The sequence below is a fragment of the Mobula birostris genome, chromosome 2 (genome assembly GCF_030028105.1).
Source record: "Mobula birostris isolate sMobBir1 chromosome 2, sMobBir1.hap1, whole genome shotgun sequence".
Classification (NCBI taxonomy): Eukaryota; Metazoa; Chordata; class Chondrichthyes; order Myliobatiformes; family Myliobatidae; genus Mobula; species Mobula birostris.
In genome coordinates, this window is record NC_092371.1 from 102,575,709 (window position 1) to 102,592,130 (window position 16,422).

A 16,422-nucleotide genomic window follows, 5' to 3' on the forward strand; every position below is an offset into this window, starting at 1 on the left:
TAGTGCTCAGCGCGCGGCAAATTCAAATTTTGCTTTTTGGAACTTGCTGGAATATTTTTTTCAAGTATTTTCGATCCACAGTTGGTTGAATCCGCAGAAGCGAAACCCGCAGATACACAGGGCCGACTGCACTAATATTGCAAAATATCATGGGGCTGGAGAAGATTACAGAGAACATGAAGGAGCTGGACAGAAATGAATTTGACAAGGAGGATGAGAATTTTTAGATTGTTGTAAAGATAACAAGTAGGGAACCTTGGATGTCAAGAGATATTCAGGCCCTGGTTAAGAGAAAAAAAGGAAGAGCATAGCAGATATAGGCAAATAGGAACAAATGAGGTGCTTATGAAGTACAAGAAATGCAAGGTAACTCTTAAGAAAGAAACCAGGAAGGCTAAAAAAGGAACGCACATCAAAGTGGCTTGAATTTCCAGCATCTGCAGAATTCCTGTTGTTTGCGAGGCTAAAAGAAGGTTTGAAGTTGTTGTAGCAGAAAAGGTGAAGGAGAATCCTAAGGGATTCTACAAATATGTTAAAAGCAAAAGGATTGCAAGGGACAAAATTGGTCTTCTGGGAGACCAGAACGGTAATCCATGTATGGAGCCAAAAACAGATGCAGAAGATCTTAAATGAATTCGCTGCATCTGTATTTACTCAGGAGATGGATACAGAGTCTATAGAAGTGAGGCAAAGTGGCATCAAATTCATAGACCCTCTATAGATTACAGAGGAGGAGGTGTTTTCTACCTTGATAAATCCCCAGGGCCTGACAAGTTGTTCCTTCGGACTCTATGGGAGGCAAGTGCAGAAATTGCCGGGGCCCTAGCAGAGATATTTAAAACATCCTTTGCAACAGGAGAGGTACCAGAGGATTTCAGGATAGCTAATGTTGTTCGCTGTTTAAAAAAGGCTCTTCTTCCACAATCTAATTGTAAATTTTTAGTATATTTTTTTTTCTTGCTGACGGTTTGATTTTCTTTTAGAAGCTTTTTGTATGACGCAGGGCTCCGGGGTTGAACACCTAATGGTTTTTTTTTTCCTCACTTTTTCTTGCTTAGTAGGGTTTTTTTTCTTCTTTTTGTCACCAAAATTTTTTCAATCTTTGAAACAATGTTTTTTTTTCTTGAGACATTGTAAGTGTTGCCTACTTCAATGTACTCTTGTTAATTTTGGACAATAATAATAATAAAAAGATATGAAAAGAAAGAAAGAAAGAAAAAAGGCTCTAAACAGAAACCAGGAAATTATAGACTAATGAGTCTGAGATCAGTTGTGGGAAAGTTATCGGAAGGTATTCTAAGGGACTGAATATATAAATATTTAAATTGACATGGACTAATTAAGGATAATCAGCATGGCATTGTGAGTGGTAGGTCATGTCTAACCAATTTTATAGAGCTTTTTGAGGATGTTACCAGAGAAGCTGATGAAGGCAAGGCAGTGAATGTTGTCTACGTGGACTCTAGTAAGGTATTTGACAAAGTCTCACATGAGAGTCTGGTTAAGAATGTTCAGTTGCTTGGCATTCGCAATAAGGTAGTATATTGGATTAGATGTTGGCTTTGTGGGAGAAGCTAGAGAGTGGTAGTAGAGGGTTGCCTCTCTGGGGGCCTGTGTTGACTAGTGGTATGCTGCAGGGATCAGTGTTGGGTCTTTTGTTGTTAGTCATCCATATCAATGATCTGGATGAGCAAATATAAGAATGACACCAAAACTGGGAGTGTAGTGGACAGTGAGGAAGGCTTGCAGATAGAGCTGCATCAGCTGGAAAAATGGGCTGAAAAGGGGGGAATGGAATGTAATGCAGACAAATGTGAGGTTTAGCACTTCGGTAGGACCAAGCAGGGTAGGTCCTACACAGTGAACAGCAGGGCACTGAGGTGTGTGGTAGAACAAAGTACTCTGGGAAAATAGGTCCATAAATTGTTAAAAGTGGTATCACATGTAGATAGGGTTGTAAAGAAAGCTTTTGGCACATTGGCCTTCATAAATCAATATGTTGTGTGCAGAAGATGGGATGTTATGCTGAAGTTGTGTAAGACATTGATGAGGCCTAATTTGGAGTATTGTGTGCAGTTTTGGTGACCTACCTACAGGAAAGATGTAAACAAAGTTGAAAGAGTACAGAGAAAATTTTCAAGGATGTTGCTGGGTCTGGAGGACCTGACTTATAAGGAAAGATTGAATAGGTTAGGACTGTATTCTTTAAAACACAGAAGTCTGAGAGGAGATTTGATAGAGGTATACAAAATTATGAGGGGTATTATAGATAGGGTCAATGCAAACATGTTTTTTTCCACTGAGGTTGGGTGGGACTATAATTAGAGATCGTGGGTTAAGGGTGAAGGGTAAAATGTTTAAGGGGAGCATGAGGGGACACTTCTTCACTGAAAGGCTTATGAGAGTGTGGAATAAGCTGCCAGCACAAGTGGTGCATGCAAGCACAATTTCAATGTTTAAGAGAAGTTTGGATAGGTACATGGGTGGTAGGGGTATGGGGAGCTATGATCATAGTGTAGGTTGATGGTAGCAGGCAGTTTAAATGGCTTTGGCATGGACTAGATGGTCGGAAGGGCCTATTTCTGTGCTGTACTTCTCTATGACTCTATTTTGTTGATTCACCAAAGGTCCAGGGGTAATATCATAAATCATGACACAACACACTAAGTTTTAGTTTTGAGGCCAAAATAAGAGCTGGCTACGAAAGGAGTAGGGTTGGACATGGGGCTATCAATGCCAGTCTCGTAAAAAAAAAATAACTGTGCTACAGAAATGTCAACAGAAGTTCTAAAGACCTCATCCCTGGGAGAAGAAGGATCTTCACCTCGAAGACATATGTTGGGCTACACCCGAGCACAGGATAGAGGATTCTGGTGAGCTTCTGTCAATGGCCTATGCCACATTAGGGGTGATAGGCTTGCGAAAACGAAGCTGAACAAAAGAGAGCCATAATGGTTGAAAAAATAGCAATTTGCCTCATGACCTTCAGTATATGATAATTTTACAGGTCTGGGGCTGATAATATGTGTTTTTATATGTAAAGTTCTCACTGTGTGTGGAGTCATTTTCCAATCCGCAAGCCACTCTAGAGTTGAATGCTCAGCAGAGTTTGTAAATTAAATGCTTAAAAAATCAAGACATGGAAAAGTTCTGTAATCAGATATAAAGTGCAAGTGTCTGCAATTTTTCATAGCTCAAAGGGAATAAAGCATCTTCGCTGGAACTATTGTTAGAAATGGGCTAAAGTTTGCAGTAGTGTCTTAGCAAATGTTGTGTCACAATATGAAGGTTCAAATGCTTATTTATGGGCACTGCACATTCTAGTAGGTGCTATGTGTTCATATGCACCAACATGTACAAGGAAACACTTATAATGACTAAGTTGTTTTTCCTGTTCAGATAAATTTGACGACTCTTCATTTTAAGCATGGTTAGAATATATATTTTTCACTTCTCATTGTTAAAGGGCAAATTTTCATTCCATCATAGTTGCTGTCATGTTAATATTCAGATACACAATAGCTCCCTCATTTATGTTAACCATATACGACCCTGAGTTTCATTTTCTTCTGGGCATTCACAGTAGAACAAAGAAATACGATCGAATCAATGAAAAATGACACACAAACAGATGGAAAAAAGAAACAGAAAAGAACAAGTTTAAGAAGAATGAACTAGTGTGTGTTCATTGTCAATGTATTGATCCCATGAATGTTGCCGCACACTTTGCAGTCTGATGCTGCTGATTCTCGTGTTGCCATAAAATGGCCAGCAACATCAAGAAGGATCCCACCCACCCTGCTGTGGACTGTTTGTCCCAATTTCATCAGGGAGGAGGCCACGTCAGGACCACCAGACTCAAAGATAGTTACTTTCGCCAAGCAGTAAGGCTTCTCAATAGCTCTACTTACTAACTTACCCCCCCACAACCACTAACCCACCCACCACACCCCCAACCACCACTACTTTATCATTTCCTGTCAGTCACCTTATGTACAGACATTCCTGTGCCTAGCATCACTTTATGGACAGACAATCATCTATGTATATGTTATTTTATGTATTTTTATTTATTGTTTTTATATATCTTACTGTGCCCTCTGTGCCTCATCAGATCCAGAGTAAAAACTATTTTATTTTCCTTTACAATGCTGTTCTGAAAATGACATGAAAGAATCTTGTTATATGACATGTCCACAGTATATCATGGAGCGATACAGGGCGGATGCAGGCCTTTTGACGCAATGAGTCCACGCTGACTACAGTGCCCACCCAGGTAGTCTCAGTTTCCCATGTTCTATCCATTTCAACCCTGATCTTCCATGTACCTACTCAAGGGCTAATTGAAATGATACTCTTATAGTCCCCTTAACCCCTTCCTTCAGACACTCATTCCATATTCTCACAGCCTTCTACATACAGGTTCCTTTTAAATCGTTCCTTTCTCATCCTAAACCAACGACCATAGTGTTCCCATACCCTGAAGAAACAACTTTTACTATCCACTTTATTCATGCTTCTCGTAGCTTGAAACATTTCCATATGATTTTCCTTCATTCTCCTATGCTCCTAGAAATAAAGACCTAGCCCGGCCAATCTCTCCCTATAACTCAGGTCCTCTAGTTCTGGCAACATCTCTTCTGCACTCTTTCTACTTTAACTTCATCTTTCCCTGCAGCAATGTGACCAGAACAACCTGTACAGTACTCTACGTGCAGCCTCACCAATGACTCAGTGGCGTAGCCAATAGTGCGGCGCAATTGCAGATTTTGGGGTTCAATTCCGGTGCTATCTGTAACGGGTTTGTACGTTCTTCCCGCAACTGTGTGGGTTTCCTCCAGGTGCTCTGGCTTCCTCCCACGGTCCAAAGATATAGCGCTTAGTAGGCTAATTGGTCATTGTAAATTGTCCTGTCATCAGACTGGTTTTACAGGGGTGGTGTGGTTCATTGGGGTGCAGCTCTTTATGCCAGAAGGACCTGTTCCGTGCTGGATCATTAAATAAATAAATAAATAAATAAAACATAAGTCATTGCAGTGCAATGTTCCATCTCCTTTAATGATGAAGGCCAGCCTGCTAAGTGCCTTTTCCCTAAATGTGTACATCTACATTTGGAGAGAAAGCATGGAACCTTTACATAATGGTCAAGGCTACATCGGTCCCATTCTGGGGATAGCATTGCATTAATGGTGACCATCTTTAAAGTTGCACGGAGTATTCTGGGACATTTACTCACATGGAGAATAGAACAATGTAGCATAGAAACAGGCCCTTTGCCCACAATGCTGTGCCCAAAATCTATGAAGTTTGGTTGTGAGAAAGACTGCACCAATGAAGTAGAAAATGATCCTATTGTATTTTGACTGCACAAGGAAATATATAGCTATTTCATCTTAATAATGGAGGTAATTTGACTCCATCAGTTTTCATGTATGGAAACTGCACTGCAGTGGACACGAAGGTTCTTCAGTGGGTAGTCAAAACTGTCCAATGCATCACCAACACTAGCCTACCTGCCTTCGAGAATGTATATACAGAAAGGTGCCAGAAAACAGCCAGTAACAACATAAAGGATTGCACCCACCCTGTTCATGGACTGTTTGTCCCACTCCCACCAGGGAGGAGGCTGCTAGCACCCAAGCCAAGATGACCAGACTCAAACACAGCTATTTTCCCCAAGCAGTAAGGCTGACCAACACCTCCACTGACTAATCCACCCCACTATACCCCAACCACCACTACTTTATCATTTCCAGTCAGAGTCACCTTATGTACAAACTCTCCAGTATGAATCTATGCATATAAGCTATTCTATGTATTTATATTTATTGTGTGTTTATTATTATTTTCTTTATCTGATTCTCCTTTACATATGTGCATGGGAAATGATATTAAACAATTTTGGATCTTCAATCTTGAATCTTGTAGTGTCAAACATTTGGAAATGACTAATTGCTCAGCTCCATAGTAGGTTACATAATAATTATCAATTACCTAAACCAAAATACTTGCCTAGATAAAAATAGAAATACTACCTCAATAATTAATTGAAAAAAGCTGTTGTTGATATTGGTCAACTGTAAAATAACCATCTTTAGAGAACTTTAATACCAGAAATGGAATCTCATCATTGTTGTTATTGTGGTTCTTTAACACAGATTTTTAATATGTCTACATTGGAAATTAATTTACCTATTTGTTTAATATTTATTGTTTGTTATACAGTACTGTTCCCATTTAGCATCTTTGTAAACTTGTTTAATAAAGGGCCCAACATATTGATGCAATTACAAAAGCAGTGGTTATATTTCATTAGGAGTTTGAGTAGAATTGGTATGTCACCAAAGACACTCACAAATTTGTACAAATGTACCCTGGAGAGCATTCTAACTGTATGCTGTATGGTATGGAGGGGCCACTACACGGGATCAGCGAAAGATGTAGAAAGTGGTAAATTCTTCCAGCTCCAACATGGGCACTTGCCTCCCCAGCACCGAGGACAACTTCAAAAGTCGATTCCTCAAGAATGCAGCATCCATCATTATGGACCCCATCTCCCAGGACATGCACTCTTCTCACTGCCACCATCAAGGAGGAGGTGCGGGAGGCTGAAGACACACATTAAACATTTCAGGAAAAGAATGTTCCCTTCCACCATCAGATTTCTGAATGGACAATGAACCCATGAACACTACCTCAGTATTTTCCCTCTCTTTCTGCACTATTTGTTTTTTATATATACAGTATGTACTTCTTATTGTAATTCAGTTTTATTTTTCTATATTATAATGTACTGCTGCCGCAAAACAACAACTTTCAGGACATATGTCGGCGATATTAAACCTGATTCTGATTCACATCAGGGAGATTTCGTTGCAGGAAAAATATATGTGACTTCATTCTTTTGGAATTAAATAAAGTGCTAGCCAAGCGAGAACAGGGTGCTGCTAATACTTAATTGTAAAATGTAGAACAGCTCCGTTTCCAAAGTGGGGTTAACGAGATGGTCAAGAGTCATTGTGCCGTATTTTGTGTGGGAATAGCTGCCTGGCAGTTTTTAAGGTAATTTACTTAACAGGAAATGAGTTGGTCCCAGAAGAGAGAGCAAACGAGGAGAGTTAAAGTAGCCAGCGTGATAAATGACGCTTTCATTTAGGGATCTCTAGAGCTCGTTTAAGTCTAATTTTCCGTATTAGCCCCTGTTGAGCTATTAATATAGTACTCAGGGACCGTAGCTTCTGTCTGGGCAGAGACATTACAGCTAACATTAAAACACACTCTTGATTTCAATGTGGAGATAATGGACGGTGCTTAAAATGTGTTTTTCTACTAATACGGATCGACAGAGAGATGTGAATATGATCTGCAGTGTCTGGCCAATGAACAATCAATACACAGATAATGGGAGCGTTGTGCGATTTTAATTGATTGAAGTCGAGGGAAAACAGGGTATGCAGTGCTGACAACAATAGTTTGTTAAAAACGTTTATACTTGAAATCTAGGTGGATGCTAGAATTCCCACACTGAATGGGAATTTTGCGAAATGATCTTAAACTTGGTCTAAAGGTCAGGGGGCTGGGAGTGCTTCTAATACAGAATGTTGTATCATACGTAGATCTGTTGCATTTAAAATACGCACTGCGTTTTTGTTCAAAACTGAGAGGACCCTTCCCTTAAAAGTTTATTTTAAATCCTCCTGAAGAATCCGTCATGAAGGAACCCAGCCTCTCTACTCACTGACTCTTTGTCCCACTCCTATCAGCGAGAAGGCTATGTAATTTCTACGCTAGGGCCCCCAGACTCAAAAAAAGTTCGTTTCTAAAACAGTAAGGCTGAGCAACACCTCAACTCACTACCCCACCCCTCCACACCCCTAACCACCACTACTTTATCATTTCCTGTCAGAATCACGGTATGTACAGCTACTCCTGTGCCTAGCGCCACTTTATGGAAAAACAATCAATCTATGTATATAAGCTATCTTATGTATTTATATTTATTGTGCTTTTATTGTTGTGTTGTTTATTGTGTGTGTGTGTGTGTGTGTGTGCGCGCGCGCGCTGCAACGGATCCAGAGCAACAATTATTTCGTTCTCCTTTGTGTACTGGAAATGACATTAAACAATCTTGAATCTTAAATCTCATCTATGTTACTTCTAGCTACATCAGTAGCTTGCCCATTCCTGGAAATCCCCATGCTCCGTGCAATCCCAATATCTAGAACAATTCTAGATACCTACCCCCCGAAGCTGGGTAAACCGAGATGTCTTAATCAGGATTGCTATTGAATAAAAGCGACCGTCACTGTATATTGTGTCGCTTGCAGTTCGGGAATGTTTGGGTTAAATTCGCGCCTTCGCTTCACTAAACTTTCAGTCAAGATTCAAGATTCAAGATTGTTAGTTGTCAATCCCAATACACAAGAGTAAAGCAGAACGAAAAAAATATTTACTCCAGATCCGATACAGCACACAAGAAACACAGTAAGATTGAAAAATAATATAAAAACACAATAAATGTAAATACATAAGAGAACGTATATACACAGGCTGATTTTATGTCCATAAACTGACGCTAGGCACAGGAGTGACTGTGCTTAAGGTAACTGACAGGAAATGATAAAGTAGTCAGTTTAGAAATGTGTTGGTTAAATTCGCGCCTTAGCTGCGTTAAATGTTCAGTCATTCGTGGTTATTATTGTTATTACATTAACTCCGTAACGATTGCATATACACTTGCAACATATTTACACATTGCATTACGGAATGATACTGAAGGAGTGAGTGCAGGCTGAACATTCTGAACACGTAAGGAACTGGGGGCCTCAAGCTGCGTTTTGGTCAAGGTCCATTGGTTTGAGATTCTTCCAGTCGTTTGAACGCTACCAAGTATGTTGTCGAATTAGGTTTCAAAGCACAATCTGTTCATAATTATTAACAAATGAAGCAAGTATTATTTTTCCATATTGATGATCTGTAAGAGAAATTAACGTGACAATGTGCCTTAGAGATATTCTAAAACTAAATTAGCAAAGTGGTATTACAAGACTAATAAATATGATTGAAAACATTCGTGGTTCATTTCAGTATGTTACTCATTAGGCGAGGGTATTCGTAAATTGACAATGTATTACCTGTATGTTTATTGTTTTAATAATTGTCCAAAGAATTATAATAAATAAAGAATCAGGGAGATTACTGCTATTATAGTTCTTTAGTCATAAGACGTAGGAGCAGAATCGGGCCATTCGGTCCATCGAGTCTGCTCCGCCATTCTATCATGTCTGATTTATTATCAGTGCAATTATCTTGCCTTCTCCCTGTACACTTTGGTGCCCTCACTAATCAAGAACCTGTCAACATCCGCATAAATGTACCTGATGTGAGGATATTTACCAGCCAATTTTATTTCCGCAGATTGTCAGGTTTTTAAGAATATTGTAATTCAGAGCTAAGTCACCCTTAAAACCCACAGCCTTGTATATCTGTGAGAAATGATTGAACATGTGCGATTCTTTTTCCTTTTAATACCAGTATAACCAACCGGGAGCACTCACGCTACCACGCATATGTGTAAAAGGTAATATTAAAGAGTTGGCTTTAGTAGGTAATCTGTTAAAATGACTGCGGAGATCTTAAGTTACAAGGACTGTGCACTGCACTTGGTTTGAATGTATATCGAAAACATTTGACAGATTTAAAAATGCCTGCCGATCCAGTACAGCCAGAATATTCATATTCACCAGCATGTCTGTTTTATGTTGGTTTAAGCACATTGCAGCCAAACTTGTGTTGGTCAGAAAAAGTTGTGATATAATTTATGGTCTTTAAGTTCTGGAGAGGACGTTTCCTAGTGTCCAGAACCAGAGGCCACAGCTCGGAATAAAGCGACGTTCCTTTAGAATAGAGGTGAGGAGGAATTTCTTTAACCAGAGGGTGGCGAATCTGTGGAATTCATTGCCACCGACGGCGTGGAGGCCAAGTCATTGGGTATATTTAAAGCAGGGTTTGATAGGTTCTTGATTAGTCAGGACGTCTAAGGTTACCGGGAGAAGGCAGGAGATTGGGTTTGAGAGGGATAATAAATCAGCCACGATGGAATGGCAGAGCAGACTCGATGGGCCGATTGGCCTAATTTTGATCTTTTGTCTTATGGTCTAATGATCTTATAACATTGCATAAAATAAACATGTTTTGTATTTTCGAATCATTTTCGACCAATTGCCAAAAAGCATATGATTTACACGTAAAAACTTTAAAGAAACTTCATCACATTAAGTTTTCCTTCATTTTGCCCCCCACACACAAAGAAAACAACCAAGTGGTGTTTAATTAGGCTGACTTCCTGTGCCGAGGTTCACTGACGAGATGTTTATCCTGCTTTTCATGTGTCCGCGGGAGAATGAACGAAAGTTAATTCATTATGGCGACCTTTGGCAAGTGAGTGGATGTAAGCCCGTACATCATTGTAATACTGTAATCGAATGGTAATGAGTGCAATTTAACAATAAATATCTATTAACTGAACAGTTCATTTAAAGTATTTCTTTTTAATATGGATCAGTGATAGTAACAACTCACACCGAAAATGCAGTCGTAGGTAATTCGTTAACCTGCCTACCATTTTAATATTGTCGATTGTACATGCTCCCTAGTTAAAAGCAGCCGTTGACAAATATCTGAACAGGAATCATGCGTTTCCTTATTTTCTGAAGTAATAGACTTAGATCACCTGGGGGGAGGGGGGGGGGGATCTCATTGAAGCCTTTCGAATATTGAAGGGCCTAGAAGTGGACGTGGAGAAAATATTTCCTTTAGTGGGGACCAGACTCAAAATACAACGACATCCCTTTGGAATAAAGTTGAGGAGGAAATTATTTGGCCAGACTGCAGTTAATCTGTGCAATTCATTGCCACAGACAGATATGAAGGCCAAGTCATTGAGTATATTTAAAGCGGAGGTTGATAGGTCTTGATTAATAATTTGAGCGTCAAAGGTTACGGGGAGAAGGCAGGAGAACGGGTTCGAGAGGGATAACAAGTCCGCCATGATAGAACGGCCGAGCAGAATGGCCCAATTCTGCTCCGATATCTTACAGTCTTATGGTCACTTTGACGCTATGCAAACGCAGGCAATAGCATTGATTTCAAAAGAGAAGCAAAAACAAATAGATTTAATTTGAACTAAGGGATTATTAATTTTGCCTCACAACCTACAATTCGACGTTATTTGGAAACAGACGTGGTGCTCCAGTCCAGCTGTGTTTCATCAAAGCTCTTATTATCTGTTTGAAAGGGTGGAATTTACTAGCGAAAAAAAATACTTTACCTGACGTGAAAATTGATCTGTCGACCAAGCATGGGAGAATGTATTCACAGGAGAATTCTTAGCATCGTTATTACCACCACCCCGCACCGCAGGAGCAGTAGTTACCCCTTACGAGGGGGGAATAACTTCACTTGCCCTATTAATGAACTGTTCCCACAGTTGTTTCGTTTTGGATTCGTTTTCAAAGATCTTTCATCTCTTATTCTCGATATATATTTCTTATTTATTTACTTAAATTATTTTTTTCTTCTGTATTTGCACAGCTTGCTGTCTCATGCCCATTGGTTGTTTGTCGTCTTGTTGGGGACAGTGTTTCGCTGATATTATCACGTTTCTTGGTTTTACTGTGAGTGCCCGCAAGAAAACGAATCACAGGGCTGGATATGGTGACATACATGTACTTTGATAATAAAGCTACTTTGAAGTGACGTTAGTTGAGGTATGAAGCATTGATGTAGCTAAACGTCAGAACAGTGTGGGTTCACTGTTCTCAATTCAGGCCTCAGTTTAAAGCATTTCAGAAGAGTCATGGAATCATAGATCACTACAGCACAGAAGTAGGTTCTTCGACCCATCTAGTCCATGTCGAACTATTAACTTGCCTTGTCTCACTGACCTGCACCCGGGCCATTGCCCTCCATACAGCTTCCATTCATGTACCTATCCAAATGTCGCTTAAATGTTTAAATCAAACCCATATCTACCACTTCGCTGGCAGCTCGTTCCATGCTCAAAGATGAAATGTTTAAGGGGAATGTCTTTACTCAGGGTGAGGTGAAAGACGTTCCCCTTAAACATTTCATCTTTCACCCTTAACACATGACCTTTAGTTCTAGTCGCACCCAACCTCAAAGGAAAAAAAAGCCTGCTTGCATTTACCCTATCTGTACTCTTCATAATTTTGTATACCTCTGTTAGATCTCCCCTCCCTCTTCCACGCGCTAGTCTAGAGAATAAAGTCCTAACCTATTTATCATCATCACGTGTCGTGTCAATCTATTCAATATTTGCCTATAACTCAGGTCCTCAAGTCGTGGCAAAATCCTTATAAATTTTGCTGAATCATGAGGCAAATATCATGATGGAAGTTAGATCAGTAATTAGAACTAACTTTTTTTTTGAAATCTTTTGATTTAAACTATCTAATTCTATGGAATGGTCTCAATACCTAATCTGGTCGTTTATGGAGAAATGCACAGTAAGGTACTACTGAACCTTCCAACGTGAACAAGCTGAATTGCTATGACATCACAGTGACGTTTCCCCTGACACTGTGGATTTGCGTACACTTGCTTTTTACTGCTGGGATGTAAGAATTCTTCAATGCAATCTCGCCAGGCATGTCCTTAAAAGGAAAGAGCGAGAAAGGGACGTCTGACAAGATTCAAGGTTTAAGATTGTGTGATGTCATTTCGAGTACACGAGTGTAAAGGAGAACGAAACAATTGTTATTCCAGATCTGATGCAACAAAAATAAACACAATAAGATAAAGAAGACAATAATAATAAAACACAATAAATATAAATACATAAGTTAGCTTATATACATGGATTGTTTGTATGTCCATAAAGTGACAGGAGTATCTGTACATATGGTAACTGACAGGAAATGGTCAAGTACTGGTGGTGGGGGTGTGGTGAGGTGGGTTAGCGGGTGGAGGTGCTGATCACCCCTACGGCTTGGGGAAACAGTAACTGTTTTTGAGTCTGGAGGTCTTGACGTGAATGTTATGTAACCTCTTTCCTGATGGGAATGGGGCAAAGAGTCCATGACCAGGGCAGATGGGATCCTTCATGATGTAACTGGCCCTTTTCCAGCACCTTTCTAGATATATGTCCTTGATGTCACCGAAACTAATCGTGATTACTTGAATCTAATGTTTGGTTGGGGGGCGGGGGATGGTTTATAACAGGGATTTCTTTAAATAAATCGTTAGGTGCAGTGGAAGCCTATAGCCACAGCTGGCACTATCTACTATGTTTTCACTGTCTATTCGTTAGATAAATTAAGCTAATTTTCGATGTAAACATATTTTGGACAAAAGGCGCATTTCCTTAATTTGGAAAATCGAGGTTATACGCATCACTTAGATTGCGGGGCAGTAGAGACAAAATTAATTTGGTACATTTGCAAAATGAAATCACCAATTAAAACTATGGAAATCTTTTTATAATTTGGTGGCTAAAGTCAAATCGTCCTTTAATATTAATTACTATTGCTTGACCAATGACTATTGTTGCTCAATAACCGTCTATCCCGAAAATTGGCAGGTGTACAGCCGTAAGGAGTCTATCTTCTTTTCATTTTTTTTGTTATAAACGTTCTTCGTGAAGATATATACGAAATACAGAACAAAAACATAGGGTTCTTTGCATTCACGGCGTCATTCAGTCTATAGGTGTTATCGGTTATGTGTAGTTGCAGTGTTACCTGTCTAAGTGCCACTGGCACTCATTTGGTCTCCTTGGACCGTATAAACATCCACTCGCCGAGAGACTTCTACATGGGCTTCGCCTCAATCTGACCCCTACACCAAACTTCAGTGCGTCCCTGAACACGTAATACTACAGCCTGCCATATGATTTTGAGACGATTATCCATTAGCAGCCACTTGTGAGATCGTGTTGGCTTTTCATTGCGCATCGGTAGCAGACATAACTTCTTAGGTGACTTAAAGCAATGTTAAGATCTTCGGCATTTTCTCCTTTATCTGTTCTGAATTGGGTAATTTCCAAGATATGAAAACAATTTGCGTGGAATGTCAACATATGTCAAGGTTTCTATCAATGCAGCTAACAGTAATCGTATTTTTCAAACAGTATACAATCCTCTTATGTTGCCAGTTCAAACAATCATTTAGAGTCATAGAGTAATAGAATAGTACAGCACTGAAGCACAAATCTCAGCCCATCTAGTCCGTGTCAAACCACTTATACTGCTTTCTCCCATCGACCTGCACTGGGACCATAGCCTTCCATATCCCTACTATCCATGTGCCTATCCAAATTTCTCTTAAATGGTGAAATTGAACCCGCATCCACCACTTGAACTGCCTGCTCATTCCACACTCTCACCGCCCTCTGAGTGAAGACCCCCCCCCCACCATGTTCCCCTTAAACATTTCACCTTTCACTCTTAACCCATGACTTCTAGTTGTGGTCTCACGTAACCTCAGCGGAAAAAGCCTGCTTGCATTCACCCTACCTATACCCCTCATAATTCTGTATGTCTCTTTCATACTCCATTTGGGTTGCTGTTTCAGTTCTGTTTAATGTTATTAAACCAACAAAAAGGAACCGAGTGTAGATACGTTAATCAAAACGCCAACAGCTTTTTAAAATTTTTATACCATAAATTTTTTGCACAAAACACAAATAATTTTATAAAATTCTAATTTATTAATAACCTGCCCAGGATATGAATTCGCTCTTACATTCTTGGCCCTCCACAGGCAGCCGCAGAACACTCTGACCAGAACACTTTTAACCCCTGAGACATTGGAGAAGGACAAGGCCGTTGGGCCCATCGAGTCTGATATGCCGTTCCATCATGACTGATTTACTATCCCTCTCAACCCCGTTCCCCTGCCTTCTCCCGGTAAACTCTGATGCTCTTACTAAGTTTGAGCTTATTAGCCTAAGAATCAATAAATATACTCAATGACCTGGCCTCTGCAGCCATCAGTGCCAATGAATTTAAGGAGGAAGTTTAAACTACAGTGCTTGTTTTCAGTCCCATTGCTATTTAGAAGACATTTAGTGAGTTATTAGCATTTGTTTCACAACCGAGACACTTGTTTAAAATTTAAACGAAATGAGATTTTGTTTAAAATTTCTATAATTGCTTCACAGTTTTGTTCCCCATTCAAATTTAATTGGAAGCCACCAAGCCCTGGCATTAAAAGCTAGTGGTTTACCCTCAAAAGTAGTTCCCTTTTATTTTAGTGCGCTCCATAGATGCTGCCTGACCTGCTGTGGTCCTCCAGCATTTTGTATGTGTTGCCTTTTTATATTTAAAGGTGAGGGCGCTATTTTCCCATATACACAGCTAAATAGATTTTCAGCCTTTGGATTTGTTACGAATACAGTTTCTACTGCCTTCGCAGTACCTACTCATCCATGCAGCGAGTTAAACAACTTCACAAAAATCACCCGAGACAGAGGCTTTCTTCGGGGTTTTTAATGAGATCTTTCTTGTGAAAAGATATTGCTGTTTCAAGGGCAAATAGTGAATGGAGATGAATGTCTTTCCACCATGCGCTTCAAATTGGATCACAATTAACCCGCGCAGGAAATTATATGAAAACAGTGGTGTTCATCCAAAATGAGCTACACCTCTGGAGGCCAGAACACGGTTACTTTATCATTTACCATTGCTTTTCTGTGCAGAGACCAAGTTAAACAATAGATCTATCTGTTTGCTGAAACACAGTGCTGCAATGGAAACGATCTTGACATGATGTGTAACAGCGTGTCTTCGGCCTGAGCTTCAACCCATGCTTGCGTTCCGCTGCGACTCATACCCCCACCTACAGTACTGCAGCACTGACTTGTGTCACTATGTCTTCTTTCTTTCAGTCCCACTCCCTCAGAAGAATATCACATCCTTGATGATGAACAAAGACAATCTGCTCGGTGGAATTGCTAACCACAACGAAGTGTTCTGCTCGGTGCCGGGGCGCTTGTCCCTTCTCAGTTCCACGTCCAAGTACAAGGTGACTGTGGGGGAAGTCCAAAGGCGCCTGTCCCCACCAGAATGCCTGAACGCGTCATTGTTGGGGGGAGTGCTGAGAAGGTAGGTCCTATACGTAGAAAACGAACCCTTCCAAACACAGTTCAAAGTTTATTGTAAATCTGTTGTCAAAGTACATATATATCACCGAATGCAATCTCGAGATCCATTTTCTTCTGGATAATCAGAGTAAAAACAAATAACCACGATGGGATCAATGAAAAATCGAGCATAACAGGTCGCACAAACAGCCAACGTGCAAAAGTCAATAATGTATGCAAATACAAAAGATAATAATAATAATAATAAATAAATAAATAAGCAATCATTATCGAGAACGTGAGATGAAAGGTCTTTGAAA

General features: G+C 39.9%; 1 protein-coding gene across 2 annotated transcripts in view; it reads left to right on the forward strand.

Moving 5' to 3' along the window:
* tfap2b (transcription factor AP-2 beta) overlaps positions 1–16,422 on the forward strand; it is a 76,522-nt gene that overhangs the window by 39,110 nt on the left and 20,990 nt on the right. For both annotated transcript variants that reach the window (XM_072245841.1, XM_072245843.1), the window contains exon 4: positions 15,908–16,124. In XM_072245841.1, the coding sequence (XP_072101942.1) occupies positions 15,908–16,124 (217 nt within the window). The remainder of the gene's footprint in view (positions 1–15,907; positions 16,125–16,422) is intronic.